The sequence below is a fragment of the Taudactylus pleione genome, unplaced genomic scaffold (genome assembly GCF_031769625.1).
Source record: "Taudactylus pleione unplaced genomic scaffold, aTauple2 ptg000216l, whole genome shotgun sequence".
Lineage (NCBI taxonomy): Eukaryota > Metazoa > Chordata > Amphibia > Anura > Myobatrachidae > Taudactylus > Taudactylus pleione.
Genome location: NW_028284618.1, coordinates 4,965,053 through 4,989,330, shown reverse-complemented (window position 1 = coordinate 4,989,330; position 24,278 = coordinate 4,965,053). Strand labels below are relative to the sequence as shown.

At 42.6% G+C, this 24,278-nt stretch overlaps 1 protein-coding gene across 1 annotated transcript in view; it reads left to right on the top strand.

Moving 5' to 3' along the window:
* Positions 1-20,556, top strand: part of LOC148517458 (macrophage mannose receptor 1-like) — a 211,528-nt gene extending 190,972 nt beyond the window's left edge. Inside the window, exons 25-30 of the mRNA XM_088478604.1 lie at positions 5,758-5,923; positions 9,729-9,878; positions 11,408-11,524; positions 14,973-15,140; positions 17,089-17,124; positions 19,485-20,556. Of these exons, the coding sequence (XP_088334730.1) occupies positions 5,758-5,923; positions 9,729-9,878; positions 11,408-11,524; positions 14,973-15,140; positions 17,089-17,124; positions 19,485-19,732 (885 nt within the window). The 3' untranslated portion in view covers positions 19,733-20,556. The remainder of the gene's footprint in view (positions 1-5,757; positions 5,924-9,728; positions 9,879-11,407; positions 11,525-14,972; positions 15,141-17,088; positions 17,125-19,484) is intronic.
* The last annotated feature ends 3,722 nt before the right edge of the window (positions 20,557-24,278 follow it).

Sequence of the window (24,278 nt, the reverse complement as noted above, 5' to 3'; positions counted from 1 at the left end):
TATATAAAAACACAGCACACTCTTCTAAGTATAAAACATAATAGTAATAATAATAATAATAATAAAAAAATAATAATAATAATAAAATACCTATTCAATTATCCTACACTCACTTATTTAATAGGAGAACGGCCTGAGGGACAAAAACTGTTAAAGTGTTTAGATGTCTTAACAGTCTGCGCTCTGTAGCGCCTACCTGACGGGAGCAATTAGAACAAATTGTGACCAGGATGTGATTGATCTCCTAAAATATTGCTGACCCTGGACAGATATAACTCCTGTACGGAGGGGAGTTCAACACCTTTTATTCTCTCAGCTTTCCTGACTACCGTTTGAAGTCTGGCACTATCTCTTTCACTGGCTGAACCAAACCACACAATAATTGAAAAACATAGCACAGACTCAATTAACACTGAATAGAAAAGAGTCATCAGCTCCTGTGTAAGGTTACATTTCCTGAGTTGTGGCAAAAAATACAACTTCTGCTGTGCCTTCTTATGATTGCTTCAAAGTTGGACACCCATTTCAGATCTCGTGAAATTCTTGAACCCAAAAATTCCAAGGAATCCACCATAGATACATTGTTATCAGCCATGGTAAGCAGAAACACTACAGCTGAGTGTCTTCTGAAATCAACAGTCATCTCCACCGTTTTAAGTAAGTTTAACTCCAAGTTATTCTGAGTGCACCGCAGTGCCAACTGATCTGCCTCTCTCCTGTAAGCAGACTCCTCCCCATCTTTAATCAAACCAATAACCGTATCATCCGCAAATTTCAATATTTTCACAGATGGTTCACCAGGGGTTCAGTCGTTCGTATACAAAGAGAATACCAAGGGGGAACGGACACATCTTAAGGTGCCTCCATACTGATTCTCTGTAATCTCCCCATTCTCACATACTGCCTCCTATCCACCAGAAAATCTACAATCCAAGTACAAGTAGACACCGGGACATCCAAATTAGCCTATTTGATATACAATGTCCCTGGGACATTGTATTGAACGCCAAACTGAAGTCAACATACAGGACCCTCACATAGGTACCCGGCAGATGAAGATGTTATAGGATATAGTGCAGTCCCTTATTGACTGCATCCCCCACTAATCTATTTGCCTGATAGGCAAACTACAAGGGGTTCAAAAGGGTACCTGCCGTCTCCTTCAGATGGGTCAACACCAAGAGTTCAAACGTTTTCATGATCACAGACGTCAATGCAATCGGCCCGTAGTCATTTATGCCTGTAATATTAGATTTCTTTGGTACCGGGATAATTGTGAAACACTTAAAACAAGAAGGTACCACAAACAATTCTAGAGAACTAGTAAAGATCTTTATAAAGGCGAGGGCCAACTGTTCAGCAGAGGATTTCAAAATGGATGGAGACACACCATCCAGACCAGGTACCTTCCTGGACCTCACCCCTCTGAACAGATTAGCCACCTCTTCTTGCCCAACCTGCAAAACAGTTGCAATACTCCTAGATCTAGATAAGCAAATTGAAGGTGGTTTCCTTAATTGAACAGTATTATCAAAAATGGCACCCAGAACAGGATCAGACTTTTCAAACCTACAATAAAAGACATTCAGCTCGACAGCCAATAACAGCATGGGTAGGTGATTTCTTATTATTAGTGATATCCTGCATGCCCCTCCACACTGATTTCGGATCATTAGCTGGAAACTTGTTTATCAGCTTATTAGTGAAACTCTTCTTTGCCACCCTGATCTCCTTAGTCAGTTTGTTCCTGGTCTGATTATAAAGAACCCTATCCCCACTACTGTAGGCCTCCTCTTTGACACGAGGAAGCTGTCTGAGCTTCGCATTAAACCAAGGTTTGTTGTTATCAAAAATTCTAAACGTTTTTGTCGGGACACACATATCCTCACAAAAACTAATTTATGATGTCACAATATCAGTTAGATTATCCAAATCAGTGGCTACAGCCTCAAAGACACCCCAGTCAGTACAGTCCAAACAAGCCTGAAGTTTTAACTTCACCTCATTAGTCCATCTCTTCATGGTCTCAACTACATGCTTGACAGATCTCAACTTCTGCTTATAAGTTGGAAACAAATGTACTAAGTAATGATCAGACAGACCTACTGCCACACAAGGAATGGACCGATAAACATCCTTTAACATGGTATAACAGTGGTCCAGCGTGCGTCCCTCATTGGACACTTAACTTGTTGTCAATACTTGGCAAGCTCCTGACTCAAATTTGCTCTATTAAAATCACCCAGCACAATAAACAACGAGTCTGGATGTTTTAGTTCCATATCAGTTATGCCAGCAGCCAAGTGATGTAATACTTCATTTACACAAGCCTGAGGAGGGTTTACAGTTGAAAAAAACTTACTCCAAATGGCGACTGCATGACTTGAATTGTAACATCCGCACACCAGCCCTCATTCATGTAGAAACAGCTCCAGAATACAATCTGCCCTGTACAGACAGAAGCTCAACAGGGACACTGAGTTATCAGAAATATGTTCCTCAAGCCAAGTCTCAGTGAAACACCAATCAGATGATCCAGAAATGCCGGCACTAGCCCATCCAAGAAGCAATAACAGCTCGTCCATCTTGTTCACCAAGGAGCGGATGTCAAGAAAAACATCACCTGTTTCTTGTTGTTTGCGGTGAGCCAGATGAAAATAGCATCCACCTTCCCTGACTCTGGTTTTAGAGTCACCACACCCATTCTGTGTCTCAGTTATTGTACTTCAGCCATGCCTTTTTGACACTTTCCTGGGTTAATGGTCAGACCGGCTGTTTAGATCTCCCATAGCACCCGAGTCAGGGGATCTAAGTGTTCTCCCAGGTCTGGCTAAACAATGTCATCCAGATATGCTACAGAAAATTCTTCAATTCGATTATTCCATTCAATTGAGCAGTGTCACCATTAAACGCTGCAAGTGACAGGGGCATTCTTCATACTCATTTAATCCAAAATGAGTGGTGAAAGCAGAACTCCCTTGTGCTTTCTTGGGTATATGAATCTGCCAATATCCACTACTCAGATCCATGACAGTTATGCAGTGGGCACTGCCAAGCTGACCTAGCAGCTCATCTATGCAGGGTATAGGGTTTGCATCAGATTCTGTGATAGCATTCAATTTCCTGTAGTCCACTCAGAAGCGGGTAGTCTGGTTCTTATTGGGTATGAGGACTACAGATAATGCCCAGGCACTCTGAGATTATTGGATCATTCACAGGGCAGACATCTCATCTAACTGTTTTTTAATACCTGCTTTTACTTCTATGGAATCTCTATTTGCAAGCTGTCCGATGGGAGGATGGTCCAGACGTTCACTTGGTGAAAAGCTCGGGGGGGGGGGTCTTCCCTGTTTTCACTGGGTTCTTCAATCATGGGTAAAATTATTAGTGGTGCCTTCCAGATATATCCAGCTTTTCCCACCCTTCGACACATTAGACAAGAACAGTAGTAGTTAGACACCTCAGGCCTCATGTGAGGACAACAAAAGTTTTGGGATAATCTTGCCTGGGTTTTACATTCCCTTAAATGCCCAGTGAAGGGTAACCCCCAGCAGCTGAATGTTTTTGGTACAATCAGCTATTGCTCTCCTAGCCAAGGAGTTTTTAGCAACTGTCTCCCTTTACAAATGTACCTGATCCAAATATATCTTTACCCCTTAGAGACTTTGGGCAGTTTCTCTGTCTGCTTACTTAACCTAGATAAACTAGCATCAGTGTATATTGCCTCCTGGAACTCCAGGCTGTGTGTTGTAATTTCAAAATAATAAAGAAATACACATAGTATTACGTCTGCCTTATTCTAGGCACGGCAGAAAAATGCAGGTCCTGGCTTCAACTCAGACATGATCACCCAAGTCTGACACAAAGCAAATTGCTCCAGTACCTCTAAGAAACTGCCCCCCACCCCCATAGTGATGTCATGAATGAGTCCCTGATGACTGGCTGGCTTATTAGTTAACTGAGGGAACATACCAGGACTGCCCATGTAACTTTTAATCTGGTACAATAACTGTACATACAGTAATTTCCCCTGTGTAGCAGCCACATTAAATATGGTACAGTATCACTTTAAACTCTATTATTTAAGCTATAAAATGAGTTTAAACAAGACTGCTCTGAGATTAGTGATTGATTAAATACCTAATTTCCCAAACCATATGCCCTGGGTGCCCAGGGTACATACTGCAGGTAAAAATTCTGCCCACACAGGTAAATAGGAGTTAATCGCTCAGGAAACCTGAAAGGTGTTGGTGTAGTTTCATTTAAATGTACATCCATTATGGTGTCATGTGAACAGGAAAGCCAATTACCTGGAGAGGAGATTTGTAAACAAGACCTTGCCTGTGACTATGTATAGATTACTTGAGCATGTGTAGCAGGCACCAAGAACAGCAGGGGTATTCAAACAGCAGTCTGCTCACCAGGCGTGGAAAGAGATTAAAGGCCCCACCATATGTTATGTGTTTTTGTTTAAAAGTTATATTTTCACCACAGCTAGGAATACCCAAATATTTAGAAACATGCCTGAAGTATGTATGTTGGGCTAGCGTGATTTGAGGGCACCAAGGGCCCTGAGATGCCTACTTTCAATTCATGTGGACAGTGCAAATTCGCTAATGGTTCCAAACACTCCACCATCGGCTCACCATAGTGTCCACCATTGACACTTGCACCAGCCTATGTCTTTCTGAACTCCGGCTAAACATGGCCACTGTGGCTGCGGCTCTGCATTTGGGAATGCAGCCATGTTCTCTGACACTCCAGTGACACTCCCATAACATATGCCATTCAGGCCACCACCAGACACCGGCCAGGAACGTGCATTTTTTTGGCCTAGCTGATTCTAATTCTAGCGCCTCTATATGCAATAGTGTACACTCAGGGGAATACATGACCTGTAGAGGCTTTCAGGACATTTCATGCATGCGCAGTAGCAAATAATCGCACATTGTACTCTTCAGTAAGCCTATGCTGTCTCTGACAGAGTGGCTGTCCTAAGGCACTGGGGTCTCTCCTGTGAATACATTTGCAGGGGCTCACTAGAGCACGCCCAGAAAATGGTACTGAAATTACTGCATTTTTCTAACCACCACCCATTACCTCCCCAAAAGCTTACTACCTGTTACTCACTTTACAAATAAATCCTCCCTGTGACTGCCATCGCTAATCCATTGCCGCACGTGTGCAGTGCGGGTTTGGCGCATGCACCAGGGGCGTATCTATTGTGGTTGCAGGGCCCCTAGGTCCAGGGGGGCCCATATTGCACACCCTGCACCCATAGTTTTCTACTTACCTCTCCGTAGTGCTGCTTTACGGTGCCGAGCTGTAAATCAATGGAACTTGCCATGCGCAGTACTAGTGTCCACGGGAAAATGGCGCGGGCCGTTATTTATAATAATAATAACAACAGATCTGGTCCTGCTACTGAACTGAACTAATTTTGTTCTTTGACTGGAGCTGACACTGTTACAGCAGCAGGGCCAGCTGCCATAAAAAATAATGAACTGCTCATCTAACCCATTAACAAGATTATGTCTGGAAGTGGCCAGTGATGTGAATCTTTGCTATAAGTCACAGTTTATTAAATAGGGATTAGATTGCATGACAGACGGTTAGCCGACAGGTTTTCTTCTTTTTTTGTTTTGTGTTTTTCAATCAGTTGTTATTACAGTTTAGTAAAATGCTACCTAACATTTCTAGTTACTATATAACAAGTGGAAATGGAATTAAAATGTATATTGTCCAATGTTGTTTCAGACTGACAGTCAATATAGGTGGATTGATAAGTGGAAGCTTCGTTACACAAAATGGGCTGTAGGGGAACCGAAGAAGAAAAACGCCTGTGTTTATATGGATGCAGACAGGCAGTGGAAGACATCACCTTGTGATGAGAATTATGCTTCAATTTGTAAGCAATCCAAAGGTAAGATGCTCATAATCCATACAAGACTTTATGTAGAATCAGGCAATCAAAATATGTTTTTGTGTATCTCAGATTACAAATTTAGGGCCTGATTCAGCAAGGAATGCTATTCTGCTTATACGCACGCAACTGCCATGCTAATATCAGTGGTGATATGTAAATGCCTGGATTCGCATTGCGGACGCAGCCTGACAGAAGGACGCCCACTTCCCCTTACTCACATCCGTACACTTGCCCAACATAGCAAAACAATCGGTAACATTGGACCCAGATGCAGAGTTAAGGAAGCCCAGACCTCACTCAGGAATTGCTAACTTCTGCGCACGCTATGAGTACCACAGGGCAAGAGCATCCTGTATCCAGGACCATCACAGTCTACAGCATCGCATCATGTAGCCACTGCAGCTTCCACAAGGCTAGTGTAGTGTGTGGCCAATTAGAGCAATAGATAGTAGAGAAGTGGTTAGGATTCTGAGACATCCGACAGAACTGAATTTTGGAATTTGGAGTCGAATCAAGGCATAGCTCAGTTACCCCCTGCAAATTCGGTTCTCCTAACAAGGCAAAATGTAAAAATCCTGTAAATGTTGGATGTTGTGTGTTTTGAATTGGATATAATTGCATATAAGTCCCTCCCTATCATTTTCCATATCTAATTCCTATTCCTCCCTGAAGCAGCTCCGCCTTTGTGGGCAGGCTGAAAGTATAACATAGATCAGTATGATCTGTGCAGGCTTCATTATGTTTTAGATAAAATAAAGGAATGTGGTGCGCTCTGGAGCACTGTTGCATAAATCCTCAGTGTGTGTTCTGATGTACTCCCTTGTTCTGCTTTGACTACTAAGGGAGGTGGCTGTTATCCCTGTAATATCTCTTGTGTGTATTAATCCAAAATATAGTCCAGACTTTCAAACTGTAGGTAGGGTGTTCTTACAATCAAGTCCGTATGGATTCCCTGCAATAATGTTTTATAGTTCTCTTTATATATAGTCCCACACGTTCCAAACACGTTATATCTGTAGGGTGTGTGTTCTTATACACTGGCTGATGCTGCAGCAACCCCCTTCACTCTCCTCTCCACCTCCAATACAAATCATGGCACAGTATTAGGAACTTGGTAAACACTATGGGGCACATTAAATTGGGCGCGAGGTTTAGCGAGGAAACAACCTTGCGCTCCTCGCGTGCAATTTTGGATTACCATGGGTATGCACGCTCCCGATACAATACAATCCAATCAAAAGTAGTCGCGGGGTTTTCAGCTCTGAAAACCCAGCGCCGCGTAAAAAATAAATAAAAAAATTCTGCACTTACCTGCCCGGGGGTCTCTGGTGGTCTCCTTGGCTCCCGGTGGCCTCCCCTCTATCTTCTCCCTGTAGAGGGGGCTGCTGGGAGGCTCCAGGGGCTGGTGGGAGGGGCAAGGGCTGCTGGGAGATGTAGTTTTCCCAGCGCCCATTACGGGGGGGGCACACTGAACTTGGGGAGGGGTACACACACTGGGGGTCAACCACACACACACTCACTCATACACACTCAAACACACACTACATTCTCAAGGCTGTTGCAGGAGACCGGGTCCCGGCACTGGATGCAGAAGACAGCATGTCGGAAGGTCAGTATTACTGACTAATTAAGCAAATTGGAAACTTCTAATTGCTTAATTAGTCAATAGGAGGGGTGCCGTCTGGGTCCCAGAGCATTTACCAACCTTTTTTCCAAAAATTGGGGATTTTAGGAAAAATTGGTCGTGCTCTGGAGGTGCGCAAAAAAACAACCTCACGGCGCGCAAAAAGTAAAAAACCCCGCTCCGCCCCGCCCCGCCCCACTAATTGAATAGCAAAAATCCTGCACCTGCAGGCAAAACCCAGCGGGTGCAGGATTTTTGTTATTCCCGCACCCAATATAGTGCAGGATAGGGTAAGAGAATATGTATACTTAGCCAATGCTGTTGTGCAGTTCCTGCTGGTTTCCTCAGTCCGGGTGTTGCAGAGATTGTGATGGGGGTTAGTATTATGTGCTGGTATGCAGTGATAGTACAAATAGTGACTAGACAGTGCAGTAAAGTGTCTAGTGCAGCATGTTTATTTAAATAATACAATGCCAGTAACGTATAAAGTCCTATACTAAAAGAACTAAGCATATATAATAATGTTCTTGCCAAGTCTTTATGAGAAAGTACAATGGTACGTATATTCCAATAGTATACAAATCTAGGGGGCGTGTCCCGACGCGTTTCATCCGGTTCTGGACTTTTTTAGGGGGCCCGTTGTCCTACAGTTTGAAAGCCTGGACTATATTTTGGATTAATACACACATGAGATATTACATGGATAACATCCACCTCCCTTAGTAGTCAAATCAGAACAAGGAAGTACGTCAGAACACACACTGAGATTTATACAATAGTGCCCCAGAGCGCCCCACATTCCTTTATTTTATCCATAATGAACTAGAGATTGAGATACCTCTATAAGTCCAGCAGCTAAGGACACCACATACAGAAGCCTAGAGCGCTGTACTCTATTATGTATTCATTATGTTTTAATGGTTATCTAAAAAAAACAAATTGTATGGAGTCCACAAAATCAAAGACCAGCCCATGACCTCTCAGCCTGGTCTGGTATTGGAGAAATGGCATGGGGTTCCCCCTATTTTTCCTCAGAAACTCAGGTCTCCTAAAAATGGGGGTCTAATATCAGCCCAGGCAGATAGGTCTGCGGCTGGTTATGGATTGGGCATGGTGGGCACACACATTTTTATTTTTAGATTAATTGAACAATTTTTATTGCTACTAGAAGCATCTGAACTAGCTGCTTTGAATAAGTATATTATATGTTCTACTAGGATATTAATTTTAGGCTTTTGGTTCTTGCTTAATGAAAACATTCTATAGGGCCATATAGTTTATTAAAATGACATCATGTCTGCCACTACTGTGCCACTTTTTTTCATAGATGTGCTTTATTCTTTTAAACTGCTATATGTTTGTGCAGCTGCTCTGAAGCTCTGTTTAGCTAGCCAGCTCGCTGCAGCCGTTGGCCAGTATGAGTGAAATCAATACTGTGAGCTACGAGGTGACTAAAGTTGACTATACATGACTGTAAATTAATGTTATTTATGTTAATAATACAGTAGGAACAAAAAGACATGTCAAAATTACATGACTTTAGCTGTTTTCATAAAAACACTTGAGGGTTTTGCCGAAAACAAAACAATGATTTAGAACCAAAACTATAACAAGGAGGTCTGAACGCATCTCTAATGGAAAGTTCATAGAACTAAAACAACTTAAAGATAGAGCCTTAAGGGGCACATCCACTAGCAGACTGTGAAAAGACTGCACGATTATGACATTGTAATCGTGCAGTCGTTTCACAGTCTGTGCTGTGCCTACACTGAACGATCAGTCGCTCAGTATAGGCACCCTCCCTCATTCCTGAACAAGGGCAATCTGTCGTTATCAGCAGATTGACCAGCATGTTCAGGTGATGATAGATGTCAAAAACAACCAGCGGGAGCGCACATCGCTGGTCATTTTCGACATTTTCATGGCCGATTGGTGAACGATTGAACGATAACGATATCGTTATAATTCAATCGCTCATTGTAATTGGGTAGTGGATACCCGCCTTTACAATCCCTAGACAACTTTTACAGAAACAGCAACTACTCTATAATATATGCATTACATTTGTTTCTTTATGAAACAAAGTTCATATTATATAGTCCATTTTTAGGTTACAGTAAAAGCACATCTGGTAAAGGCAATCTATGACTAATTATATGTACTTATTTATGCATATAGCTGTTGCTCCCACGGACCCACCACAAAAGCCCGGAAAATGCCCAGATTCAACTTCAAAGGCCTGGATACCCTTCCGTGGCCATTGCTATCTTTTTGAATCATCTTACACCAGAAACTGGGCTCAATCATCCTTGGAATGTCTCCGGCAGGGTAAGTAGTAGTAATATCTATTAGGCCCCCTTTCGGCATTTTTTGCATTATACTTTCTCCCATCATATATTCAAAATTGATTTATTTGTAAACTATGAACAACACAAACTACTATGTTATGTTAAATGGAAAAAATAATCATAAACTCTAAAGTGAATTGGTCAATTAAGACATAAGAATAGATCATATTAAATCATCATACTTTCTGTTTCATCTCCTGGAGCACACTAACCCTAATACCCTAACACTAACCCCTAACTCTAATACCCTAACACTAATACCCATACAATCCTAAACCCCTAACAACCTACCTTAAACCGCGACCCTAACCAAACCCCTAAATCATCCCTAACTCCTAACCATAATAAGCTAACCCTAAAAGGGCAGACTAGATGGGCCAAATGGTTATTATGTGGTGGCAAATTCAATGTTTCTATGTATTATCCTGTAACATTTCCTAACTACATTGCTCTATCTTTCTAGCTTCCTTCATCTATTGTATGTCTTTATATCATCAAAGACGTTCAATTACCCTGGGATAAGACCAAGCTTTGTTGGACTCTTTCCACTGGATACAATTGTGTCTAGAGAGAGAAGCTTTACTCTATTTCCCATTGCAATTAAAATATATATTTATATTTATCCGATGATCCAATGGGGGGAAACCTTTTAAAATAAAAAATACATGTTGTATTGTTGTTGGGAGGGCAGGTACAATCCAGTAACTTAAAGTCTTCTAAATGTGGAAAAACAATTTAATCTTGAGCTATCACGAGTCTTGATTTTTGACAGAATAAGAATTTTGATTAATATTTAGCATGACAAAAACTGGGAGCCTTGCCGGTAAAAGCAGGATAAAGGGACACTGGGCCAGATTCAGACCCGCTCGCAAGCGCTATGCGCTCGTGAGCGGGTTGGTGTTAGGCCACTGCGCACGCCGGAGCCGGCTCCGACATGTGCATGCGCGAGACCCGGCTAGCGACGGGCACTCCGTTGCTCCGGGTCTCGCACCAAAAGGGGGTGGCTGTCGATTATTTTGATCGACAGCTCGCACCATTTTGGAGGCGTGGCTGGGGGGGTGGCTTTACAAATGGAGGCGTTCCCAAGCGAATGCCTGCCGTTTGTGGGCGGCCCCATCACCAGTGATGTCAGTGGGAGAGCTTCCGGCTTTATTAGAGCCAGAAGCTCTCTGGGGCTTGCGGCCACGAGACCCTACCACAAGGGTCTCGTTGCAAGCCCGATGGTCGCGATGGTCTTGACCATCACGACCATCATCCTGGCCGCTCGCAATAGCTGTGGCCACAGCTATGCGAGCGGCCAGGAGGCCGCTCCAAAAAGACCGTCTCTGAATTAGGCCCACTGTCCTGGGCTAATGTTATCTAGAACTAAAATATATTTTGCATTACCATCTGTGGGCAGTAGAATCCTGTGGGTGATATTTGAGGAGAGTGGGGGAGTTTGTGTAGGTAAGCAAAATTATTCACTTTAAAGGTCATTGTGTATTAATATTTTGGGATTTTATTTTCTAGGAGGAAATTTACTGTCAATTGAAGATTCGGTTGAGTCAGATTTCGTATTCCACCATCTTGAGACACTCCAGGACAGAGAGAGCACGTTCTGGGTGGGCCTTTATAATAATGTAGAAGGTACAGTAGCCTTTCTGAGACATTGCTATTTAATTTTACATATCAGTGTTTTTAACATTTTACATTTTGAAATAGCACAAGCTGGCCACATGTGGCCGATTCTGCCAGCCGGCATGTGTCACAATAGGATCAGTGTCTAATCAGCCACTCAAGAAGGTGGCCAAATTGGGCCAGTTTAGGTTATGTTGAGCCCGTGCCCAGCATAATGTTCCCTTCTGGCTTTACTGGGACCTGTTAGAAAATTTGGAAGGTTACCACAAGGCTGCACAGGTTGACATCTTCCGACCTGTTTTACCAGCATGCCCGATAGGGTTTTCAACTGAATATTATCAAGCATTGGTATAATTTATAAGGCACACACTGCTACGGAATATCTGGCCAGCTTAGCCCACAGACACCTCACAGACATCTCAAGTACAGGTAAGTAAAATCTAACCCAAATGCCAACATAGTCTGGTAGAAGCGTAAAAGTTCCTTGGATATAAGAGCAATATAGTCCTCATTTCTAGTTCCTCATTTGTTTTCCTACACACAATGGACCTCATTTATGAAGAGCACTAGATGAGTACCTTAAATTTCTTTGGTTTGGCTCCACAGGACCCATCATAATTTAAAGTTATTCACCTACATCTTTCGCTTAGTGGCTCCTGGTCAGACAATGATATTGTCTTGTTTAGTTAGAGGTAGTGCTGGGACATCCAGGTGGAGATGACAGACTAGCACAGAATACCAGCACAAACTGCAAATCACCAAATATCTAGGGGTATAGGTACAAGGGGGATCACCAGGCTCCAGAATCAGTAATAAAGAAATAATGAACACCTTCAGAAATGTAACATATTTTAATACATTTCTCAGGGCTCATTTCCTGATGATGGGGCATGCACCAAAAGTCTGCTGGTATTTATTGGGTTTTATAGACTACAGGTTACTTTTTTTTTTTTTTTTACTGTTCCCGTCTCCATTTTAGACACTTGGGAACAGTCACACTTAACCTCTAATGCTAAACCAGAGGTTCTGCTCCTATAGTGAATAACAATGATAGTATGTAATGGGACTGATTCTGAGTCGCAGGCTACGGCATCTGCCTCTTTTGCTGGTCGCATGTCTGCAACGATATGTAAGTGCCACTGCAAGCCCTTCCTCTTGTGCATAATCGTGCATATGAATGTGCAAGGACTGAGACACCCACACCTATTAAACACGCTGGGCATCGCAGGTACATGAGTGAATTTGTTTAAACTGAATCATGTTTTCCAATGGTGTTTGCAAGTGTGTGTGTGCTTAGTCATATTTGGACTGAACACAATAAAAGTGCCTGTCAGCAGTGTGTTTAACAGAAGCATGCACATATCAGTGTGAGCTGTGCATGCTTCTGAGTCTAATAAGGGTTTTAAATGGTTAAATAAAAAAAATTTCATAGGATCCCCTCCAAAAGTATAACCAGCACCGGGCTCTTTGAGCCGGCCCAGGTTTTAAAAATACAGGCAAAAAACTGCGTAGGGATCCCTCATATTTTAAAAACCAGCACCATGCTCAACTAGCAGGGGGTAATGCCACAGCCAGGGGACACACTTGACAGGGTCACCCCACCCAAAGCATTAACCCCCTACAACTAGTGAGCCCAGGCTGGGGATTCCTTAGGGAGTGGGTACCCCCTCAAATAAAGTGGTCCCCCCTCCGGTTTATACCCCAGGCTTGAGCTGAAGCCTGGGGCTATCCCTCATATACCTGAGCAGTGGGCACTGTAAAAGATAGTATTAGTTTAAATCTATTCTTGACATACATCAAACCCGCGCCCACCGCCCAGGGGTGCGGGCAGGGGCGCCGAGAGGGGGGGAGCGGGTACTAATTACCTGGGCTCAGGCTTGCTGGAGGCACCCGGCACCGCCCCCCCCTCTTACATCTCAGCAGCCCAGCACACACTGGCCGCGCTCTGGGCTGATGGGCTCACAACGCCCTATGCAAAAATATATTTTTTCCCTTAAAGGAACGTGGCCACGCCTCCTGCGATTAGGTCATGCCCCCTTCACCCAGGTCCGGCGTGGCTGTTGGCGCGCCTGGGTGCAGGTAATAGCCCCGGACTTAAGCCCCGGCCTGGAGCATACTCGGGAGGGGGGCCCCCTTTATTGGGGAGTCCCCACTTCCTGAGGAATCCACGGACTGGCTGTTTAGTTGAGGAGGTTAATACTTTGGTCGGAGTGTCCCCATCAAGTGTGTCTGTGGCATTTCTCCCCTGCTAGTTAAGCCCGGTGTTGGTTCTTTTAATATGGGGGACCCCTACACAATTTTTTCCCTGTAATTTTAGAACCTATTTGTGTTCTCATCCTTTTTTTTTTTTTTTTTAGAGAGATTCGTAGTTTTGTCACCTATGTTTGCCTTTAGTAAATCTCTGTTTTTGAAAAACAGGTCAAACTCGGCCGTGAATGGCATCTTAGACAGACACAAGTCTTAGTAGTAAATTTACCCCTGGGTGTCTGTATATGATGAAATATAGTTTGCTGCATCTTTAGATGCAACCATTGTTCGAGCCATCGAAACTTGTAAAAGGCCCATGCTAGGTGCAGATTCTCCATCAAAGTATGGCCTCCAATGTGAGCGAATGCGCGTCGGAGTTTGCAACCACTACAGCTACAAGCCTTTGACATTCCCATAACACCCGTAAGTTGCACTATGTCCGTGTGTCAACATCTCCATCTCCCTGTCACTGCCCAGGAACACCCAAAACATTTTCAAGAAATACAGTTATCTGAGAACGTGCATCTCCCATGCATCTCAATTGCAACATGGACTCTGTATTCATGGACTCTAGACGCATGGGCGCAGAAGAAGAAATAATCACTCAATTGTGTCCGACTCAGACTAAGGGGTATATTTACTAAGGTGCGGGTTTTTAGAAGTGGCGATGTTGCCCATAGCAACCAATTAGATTCTAGCTGTTATCTTCTAGAAAAGGGATGGGCAATAGGGAGCCCCCCAGATGTTGTAGAACTACACATCACAGCATGCCCTGCCACAGTTTTGATATTTGGCCATGCTAAAACTGTTGCAAGGGATGCTGGGATTTGTAGTTGAACAACAGCTAGAGGACCGCTTATTGCCCACCCATGTTCTAGAAGTTGTTAGATAAATGTTAAGTAGAATCTGATTGGTTGCTATGGGCAACATTCTCACTTCTAAAAACCTGCACTTTAGTAAATATACTCCTAAGCTCCTATAAGCCAATATAAGTGGCGTGCAGGGAAGCTGGAGTGTAATTAGTTACAACTATAATCTGAAATATGAAAGTAAGGTTACAGCTAATAAAAAGTATATGAAAAGGGAAAAAATAAAGGTAAGAACCCAGACTATGAAAATGTTATATGGTGCAAATAGGAGAGCACCACCTAGGGGTGGGAGGTCATAAAACAACCTAATTAAATTAGGATATATCTGTGTTTACTTCTAGAAAAGTGGCTCTGGTTGGACAATACGCCATTGGACTTTGTAAACTGGAATACCGGTGAACCATCGGATCAAACAGATGAACAATGTGTGGAAGTATATTCCACAAAAGGGACGTGGAATAACATTTACTGCTCTTCTTACAGGGGATACATATGTAAGAAATTAAAAAGTAAGTAATTGTGGGCTCAGCTCATCCTTACCCATAATGTGCCGCTTTACCAGCAGGGTTTTGAATATGGTGACAATAGCATATTGTCGCAGCACATTTATGCTTCAGACTGATTTTTGGTGCATTAAAGATATCCCCATGTTATAGTTTCTTTTATTATCTTATGTGTTTTATTGAATTGAGTTTATCAGTCAAAATCAAGTCATAACTTAAAAACAAAGCCTGAGATAATCTACAAAAAAACAAAACACAGCAAGAGGAAGTGGTTGAGTGTTTGAGGCTAGTAGAATAACTATTTGGGCATAAACTCAACTCCCCCCCCCCCCCACCGACAATCTCAGCATTCGTTAGCTATACTCGGCAGTGAGGACCAGAATAGATGTGTATGCACTTATCTTTTAAACCTATAGTAGGCAGTGTTATGGTGCTGACGAGGAGGAGAAAACCCTCCCTGTGATACATAATAATTACTGCCTCAGAGTCTTGTTAAATGGACCCCATCCCCTGTACTAATCAATAAGCCAAACTAGGCACATGCCGAGGGCACTGCGTTCAGGAAGAACCATATAGATTTTTATATTTTGGCTGCTTTTCTTTTTTCAATCTTGTTTTCTCCCTTTCTGCTGGTTTTAATTCATCACCTATTTTAGCCAACAGAAATAAATGAGAAAGAGGCGCTGGATGTAGTAATTTGATAATGCGAAATGCAAAATTTACTAAGTTGACTTGTATTCCCCTGGATGAGAGCCTCCCCCTTGGATGAACGCTTCCACCCTGGATGAGAGCCTCATTTGGGGACAAGGCTGTATTGACAAAGCAACAGTCAATATGGAGGGAAGTATGTTTATTAGAACAGTAGAGCAGTTTCGGGTTAAGTGAAGGGGAGGAGCGGGGAGGTATCAAACAGTGTAAAGCGTGGAGAATTGGACAAGTGGAGAAGTTGCCCATAGAACCCAGTCAGCTTCTACCTATAATTTTATAAAATTAATTTGATAAATGCTTTTTTAAAGCTGATTGGTTGATTTGGGGACATTCTCTACTTGTCAGCTTCCCTAGTCTTTACTCTTTAACTGCTTGATATATTTCCCAATGATTACTATTTGGACATTAAAATACAAACCATCTGTTCATCAAAAATGTGTATCTTATGGTACACATTGAGGATAGGCAAAAACACCCATGACTTGTCTTATGGTACACATTTAGGATAGGCAAAAACACCCATGACTTGTCTTATGGTAAACATTTAGGATAGGCAAAAACACCCATGACTCATCTTATGGTACACATTGAGGATAGGCAAAAACACCCATGACTTGTCTTATGGTACACATTTAGGATAGGCAAAAACACCCATGACATGTCTTATGGTACACATTGGGGATAGGCAAAAACACCCATGACTTGTCTTATGGTACACATTGAGGATAGCCAAAAACACCCATGACGTGTCTTATGGTACACATTTAGGATAGGCAAAAACACCCATGACGTGTCTTATGGTACACTTTGAGGATAGGCAAAAACACCCATGACTTGTCTTATGGTACACATTGAGAATAGGCAAAAACACCCATGACTTGTCTTATGGTACACACATTTAGGATAGGCAAAAACACCCATGACTTCCTATAAGTTTTGCCCCTACTCCATCCAATCATTACATGCAAAATGCTCTATAGAGTACCTTGAAATACGCTCGGGTGACAAGTACGCTCACTCACGCAAGTAAAGAAGCAGAGCGTACATGCATTTTTGTGGCTGGCAGATGATTTAGACATCCGTTGTGCACTTTAGCAGCGTAAAGGAAGAACAGTAATAAAAGCTCTGGTTTCCCTTTGTCATGTGCTGTTAGCAGTCGTTAAATGCAAGTTCAGACTGAAATTAATATTTTATTCTTTTACTATTGCCTAATATTTTTTTAACTTGTTGCACATTGTATTTATAGCTCCCATACCTACAGAGAAGCCAATGGTGAAGCCAGGTACAGTACATCTATATTTCTAAGGCATTTCATCCACTTGATGTAAAAGGACAAACGACCAGATTCAGAGTTGTATGCCAATGCCGCCACGGCGCATGCAGCGGCAATGCGAAAATATGCAAATGTCGCAGACATGGGGGGGATTTATTGAGCCGCCCACCATCAGCTTTAGAAATCCAAGCATCTGCTTACTAAGATGCGGCATCGTTCACAGATCATGGTATTATCGCAGTCCTAAGTGAGCCTATGGTCCCTCAGTATGGCCGCGGGAACTGAGACTCCATAGCCTTATGTCTTGCGTATCACAGACGCAGGATGTGACGCTCCCTCAAAACAGTTGCGACACTCCTCCGTTCTCTGGCGCCATTCCGATACCTCCAAACACTCCCTGTCTGTTAATCACACTGCGAGTAAAAAGTCACTGCGAGCAACTACAGTAATGTATCTTACTTGCGCCGTTTAACATGCACAGATTGCCGATAATCGCTGGACTGCGAAAGCACCGGAAGGGCGTACAACTCTGAATCATGACCAAAGTATCATGTAAAATTTTAATTTACCAAGAGAAAGTAGTACAATATGTTGGAGCATAGGTAACTGCACCAAAAATGTGCTGTAACTACAGCATAGCAACTCCTTCAATTCCAATGTGCATATTTACTAAAAGGAAGCTTACTGGTTGCTTCTTCAAGTGCCAGATTAAGAACCAGCATGGTCCTGGGGCTGAACATGATCAAGGGCCTATTGTGAGAAGAGGAAGTGTGACCAGTGATGTGTGGGTGTCGCCAGTGCTGTGTGGGTGTGGCCAGTGCCATGTGGGCATGTACACCCCCTACACAGTCAGCCCCAATCTCTTTCTAAGTGGTCTATGCATCATCCCTTAATTTCTGCAAAATTAGGGGAAAATTAACATTTTAACTTTTGTAGAAATTGAGCATTTGAGACATTCATTATAAAGGTAACACTGAAGATAGTATCAATATCTGCTGTTTACCTTTACAGTCCCGATCTGGTATACTGTCCCCACACAATAATATGGGGACCTAAATTTGTTAACCTCTGAAAATACAACATTGACAGTGGGAACCGTCACCTTGTTCCTGCTCTTTCCTATGGGAAGGTGGTCCGGGGTTGCGAAGAGGGATCTGATTGGATCCCTCTGCCCCTGTTGGGCTCCTTCCACCGGATGCAGAGTCAGACTCGGCAGTGCTAAGTCTCACAGCTACTAAATTAATGGTGATAGGAATCGTATGGGACAGTTGATCTTCGTATCAGTTGTCTCCGCTCCGGAGCAATGTTGAATTTGTATCCACCGCTGTTACTCGCAGGGAGTTGGATACTTAATTATTGGGGGCCAATCCACCAAGATAATTAACATGATCAATAGACCTCTAAATACTTAAAAGCAAGAAAAATGGCATAATTTTGTAAGGAATATAGAAATACAATTGTTAAACGTATGATTTTATGGCCGACCATGTGGCCAGCTGAATGGCTGGTCATTGTCATGCTGTCGTGGTAATGGGCTGAATTTTAGTTGGAGGTCTCGGCCAGAATCCCATCTGCCCCATTGCTAGTCTGGCTCTGGTTCTTTTCATGGAAGTTAATAGGACAATAATATTAAATGCAAAACACATCTGGTTTTGCATTTAAAATTATTGCCCTTTTAAATCCCAAGGCCAGAACCGACAAGCAGCAGCTTTGAATAGTTGGCACTAAGTAAATATACAGCTAGATGTCATTTTTCTACTGTAGTCTTTACAGTACCTTATTTTGCACAGTTACATAGGTACGAGTTTCCTTAAATGTCGGGGAGTGTATCCCAAACACAGGCACAGAGATCGGGATGAGAAGAACGAGTAAGATAATAATGTGATAGTGGTAATGCTAGAGAATATGCATCTTAATACACCAGTTACACATATACTATATATTATTATTTATTATGCTCAGCTTATATATTGCCAATGTACACCACAGTACTGTACAATCACAGTGTGGAATTTAATTTTCGGTGATGTGAGGTTGCTATGTTCGGCTGCGCAAGTCCCTGAGAATTACCTCAAAGAGCTACGAGAGAAAATGTGCAAAGTTAGTATCCACAATGTGCCGGCATTCCACCCATACCCACTGCGTTCTGCCAGCTCATTGCGGGCATCGCCGGCAATTGAATTTCATCATATATCTTATACAGGTACATCAGTCATTGGCCGTTTGGTTCTGACTGTCAGACTAACTCACGCATTTAATGCATCATTTTGCAAAGTTTTATTGGATAGTGATTGATCCACTTAGGAAACAGAATTAGATTGTTTCTGTCTCGTCTCTTTTTTTTTTTTAATCTCTGTTTCCCTTTACAGAAGAAACAAAGGCAGATGCACCCTCATCTTCACATGGCGTAACGGGTGGCGTGGTTATTCTTGTAATGCTTGTCGTTGCCGGAAGCACCATTGCAGTCTACTATGTATACAGGAGAAAACAGAACAAGCCTTCTCCTGACAGCAACTTCGACAACACGTTATACTTTAATGGCAGCCGTGTACCCCCAACACATGATACAAATGTTTTAGTGGAAAACATTGAGCAAAATGAACGTGTTATTTCTTAGTGTAGGCAAAAACTTTCCATGAAGGTAAAATAATTCCTCGGCTGTGACAGACTCTAAGTGCTGAGGTTTACATTAATTATTCAGAATAAAAGTGACATGCACAACCAGTCATATCATAAGTGAATTTGGTGACACCCTACAAAATGTATGTTTTATTTGCTTGGAAATAATGTTTTGTACATAAAAGAGGGCCCTTTATGCGTACAACAAGTAAATAACTAAAATACTGTATTTGAGGCGGCCATTTTGAACACAGAACCAATATTCATGAGAGTGCGACCTATCAATTCTATAAGAACTTGTGCCATCTCTGAGGTTAAAGACATGTTGTGCCTCGTGTCTCAACTTTGTGGTGACGTTACTAGTTCCTTTTGCATTATACAGTACTCTGCTTCAGCCAGGATAATGGCTGTTCCATTTTGTACACCTAAAAAGCACAGAAACATAATAGGAACCATCATTACAATTTTTATGTATAATTAGAAAATGGGGCCTGTATGGCGTCTTTTCCGCTTCATTACATCTTGCTTCCTCAAATAAAACACTTTGAGTTCTAAGGGCTGGTACATTGTTACTGCACCAAAACCTTGTATACTTTGGACTGACACTGGAATCGTTGTCACATTTTAACATAACTACTTCAGATCATGCCGCTGATTACTGTACTTCACTCTGCAACAGTATAATTACTTCAAAGTACCTTTTAATAACCTCAGGAGACACATGTTGTGCCTCATTCTGCCAGTAATCGCTAACCATAGCACAGAGAGAAATTCCAGGTGTCTCTGTGGTTCAATCATTGTTACAGATGATGTGTAAAATAAAATGTCTCTTTTATTTCTGTGTGCATCATTTATTTCATCCTTTCAGCAAACAGTAAAATACATTTACCATTAAGCAATGCTGTATAGGCATTTTAATGACTTGCACCGTGTAAAACATCGCCTGAATACAGCACAGACAGACATTTTGGAAGCTCAACCAATATTGAGAATATAACATATCAATTTTATTCTTGTAACATCACTAATTTATAAGCTGATATCTCACCAGCCTCGAGGCCAGAGTCTTTACTATCTTCTGTTCAGATGCCGGTGCCATATTTCCAGAGACAGAGGGCCTGATTCAGAGCCGCTCGTAAGCGGCCGCTCGTTCGTTCCGAGTGATGTTCGCACATCTGCGCATGCGTATGGGTTGTAATGCGCATGCGCCAACCAGTCAGTGCGGTCGGAAATCGTGTGCTCGCAAAATAGCGAATGCCTGCTAATATGAGTGACAGGATGAGGCGTTTGTGGGTGGTAACAGGGGAAGGTGCTTGAAAACGGGGAGTGGCGATTCCGAACGCAGGCGTGCCAAATGGTCAAAACAGGCGTTTAATGGGAGTGCATAATTAACAAAGCAGCGTCATCGACCACGTCACTTGGTTGTCTTTTAGCTTGAACTGCTCGCATGATTGCGGTAGGAAAATGCTACCACAAGAATAGCGAGCAGTTCATACGCTGTTCGATGTACTCGATTAATCTATTAAATAGCGGAGATGACGTATGATGCGAGCGGCCAGGGGGCATTTTTTCAAAATAGCGAGCGCATGTTTCGATCGCTCGTTCAGACATAGAGGCATCAACAGACCGCAAATAGCGAGCGCTTAATTTAAATATCCGGCCCCTTTTTCAAAGCGACTGTCCGCAAATAGCGTCCGGCTCTGAATCAGGCCCAGAGTCAGAACTATAACACCAGATATGCCGCAGATTGATGTAGGAAAGTCTGTATTGATGTATGAATGCGTCACTGTATGAAGGAATATATTTATTAATTAACAGTTTCTTATATAGCGCAGCATATTCCATTCCGCTTTACAAGGAAGGCCCTGCTCGTAAGCTTACAATCTATAGGGAAATAGGCATTGATACACAAGGATAGGTGCTATATATTGCAGTTTTGGTCCAGCCAGAATGGAGAGTTTCTTGGTGGGCTGCATGATCCAGTCACACAGGAATGTTGGCCAAATATCTGGAGGATGTGAAAGAAAGACAATGTGTGAGGGTATGTGTGGACTGTGAAAGGCGATGTAATTACATATGGAAGCTATGAAGGTTATGTGGGCAGCTCTGGAATCTGATAAGCTTGCCTGAAGAGGTGAGTTTCCAGGGAACGCTTGAAGGATTGGAGACTAGAAGAAAGTCTTATTGTGCGTGGTAAGGCATTCCATAGAGTGGGTGCAGCCCGAAGAAAGTCCTGTAACCGTGAGTGGGAGCAAGTAATGCGTGGGGATGAGAGACGCAGATCTTGTGCTGAGCAGAGAGGTCGGGTTGGGAGATATTTTGAAATGAGTGAAGAGATGTATGTTGGTGTGGTTTGGTTAATAGCCTTATGTGTAAGTAAAAGTATTTTATATTGAATACGGTAGAAAACCGGCAGCCAATGGAGGGACTGACAGAGTGGTGCAGCAGACGATGAACGTCTGGCAAGGAAGATAAGCCTCGCAGCTGCATTCATAATTGATTGTAATGGCGATAGCCTGTTTTTGGGAAGGCCAGTAAGGAGACTATTGCAATAGTCAATACGGGAAATAATGAGTGCATGGATTAGAGAATTAGCAGTGTCTTGTGTGAGATATGGTCGAATTTTGGATATGTTTTTTAGATGTATGTAAAATGATTTTGAGACAGATTGAGTGTGGGAACAATGGACAGTTCAGAGTCAAGTATGCCACCTAAGCAGCGAGCTTGTGGGGCAGGGTGGATTGTCGAGTTATCAACAGAGACTGAGAGATCAGGTTGGTAACTGTTATTGGCTGGTGGAAATATAATTAATTCTGTTTTAGAAATATTAAGTTTCAGGTGGCGAGATGACATCCAAGATGAAATGGCAGAAAGACATTCAGTGACATGGACCAATACAGATGGTGATAAATCTGGGAAGGATAGGTAGATTTGAGTATCATCCGCATACAGATGGTACTGAAATGCAAAAGAGCGGATTAGTTTGCCAAGAGAGGAGGTATAGATTGAGAATAGCAGAGAACCTAAGACAGAGCCTTGTGGTACTCCAACTGATAGAGGTAGCGAAGAGGAGGCAGAATCAGAAAAACGAACAGTAAAAGAGCGATCAGATAGGAAGAGAACCAAGAAAGAGCTTTGTCCTTAAGACCTAGGGATTGTAGTGTTTTTTTGAGAAGAGAGTGTTCAACAGTCAAAAGCAGCAGAGAGATCTAGAAGAATTAGGAGTGAGTAATGACTTTTAGCCTTGGCAGTGACCAGATCAATTACTACCTTAGTCAGTGCCGTCTCTGTGGAGTGTTGGGAATGAAAGCCAGACTGAAGTGGGTCCAATAAGTTGTGTGAGTTAAGAAAGTGTGTGAGGCGGGTGTAGACAAGTCTCTGAAGTAGCTTGGAGAGGCATGGGAGTTGGGAGATAGGACGGTAATTTGAGAGAGTGTTCGGGTCAGAATTTTGTTTTTTCAGAATGGGAGTAATCATTGCATGTTTGAACAGTGATGGAAAGATGCCAGTAGAGAGAGAAAGAGAGATTACAGATTTTAGTTAGGGTTGGGATGAGCACTGGAGACAGAGCTTTACTGATTTGTGAGGGTATAGGATCTAGAGGAGAGGTAATAGAGTAGGAGGATGAGAAGAGTGTAGATACTTCATCTTCATTTGTGGGGTCAAATGAAGAGAATGTGCCAGAGGGTCCAGGTAGGGAATTGAGCAGGTCATTAGCTGAGGAAGAGCATACCATTTCATTTTGAATCTTATCAATTTTGTCCTTGAAATAGGAAGCAAAATCTTGTGCACAGATAGTAGCAGGTGGCTTGGGTGAGGGAGGGGAAAGAAGCAGTTTAAATGTATTAAAAAGTTGCTTGGGGTTAGAGGCTTGAGCAGAGATTAGAAATTGGAAATATGTTTGTTTGGCAGTGTCCAGAGCAGTACGATAAGAGTTGTAGATAGTCTTATATATGAGGAAGTCGCTTGGAGTACGAGACTTTCGCCACTGACGTTCTACTTTATGTGAGAGTTTTTGTAGATGCCTTGTTGAGTTAGAATGCCACGGTTGATGTCTAAGTCTATGTGGTGTGTGATGGGTTGCTGGAGCAACTTCATCAAGAGCTTTTTCTAGAATCTGGTTTAGGGGTGATGCAGCAGTCTCAGGAGAACTGAATGTAGAAATTGGTGAGAGTCGTAGTTGTAGAGAGGTAGATAGTTGTTGAAAGTTAATAGCATTAATATTTCTGCGGGTTTTAGGAGGTTTGGTTGATTTCAATGACAATGAGGTTGATGTAATGGAGGAGATCGTGCAGGTGATAAGGTTGTGATCTGAGAGAGGGAAAGGAGCATTAGTGAAATCAGAAACTGAGCATAGTCTGGTGAATACAAGATCAAGGCAGTGGCCCTCCTGATGAGTGGAGGAGTCAGTCCATTGGGAGAGGCCAAGAGAGGAGGTTAAAGAGAGTAGATTGGAGGCATGAGGAGATTGTGGACTGTCAATGGGGATATTGAAATCACCCATAATGATGGTGGAGATGTCTGAGGATAGGAAGTGAGGGAAC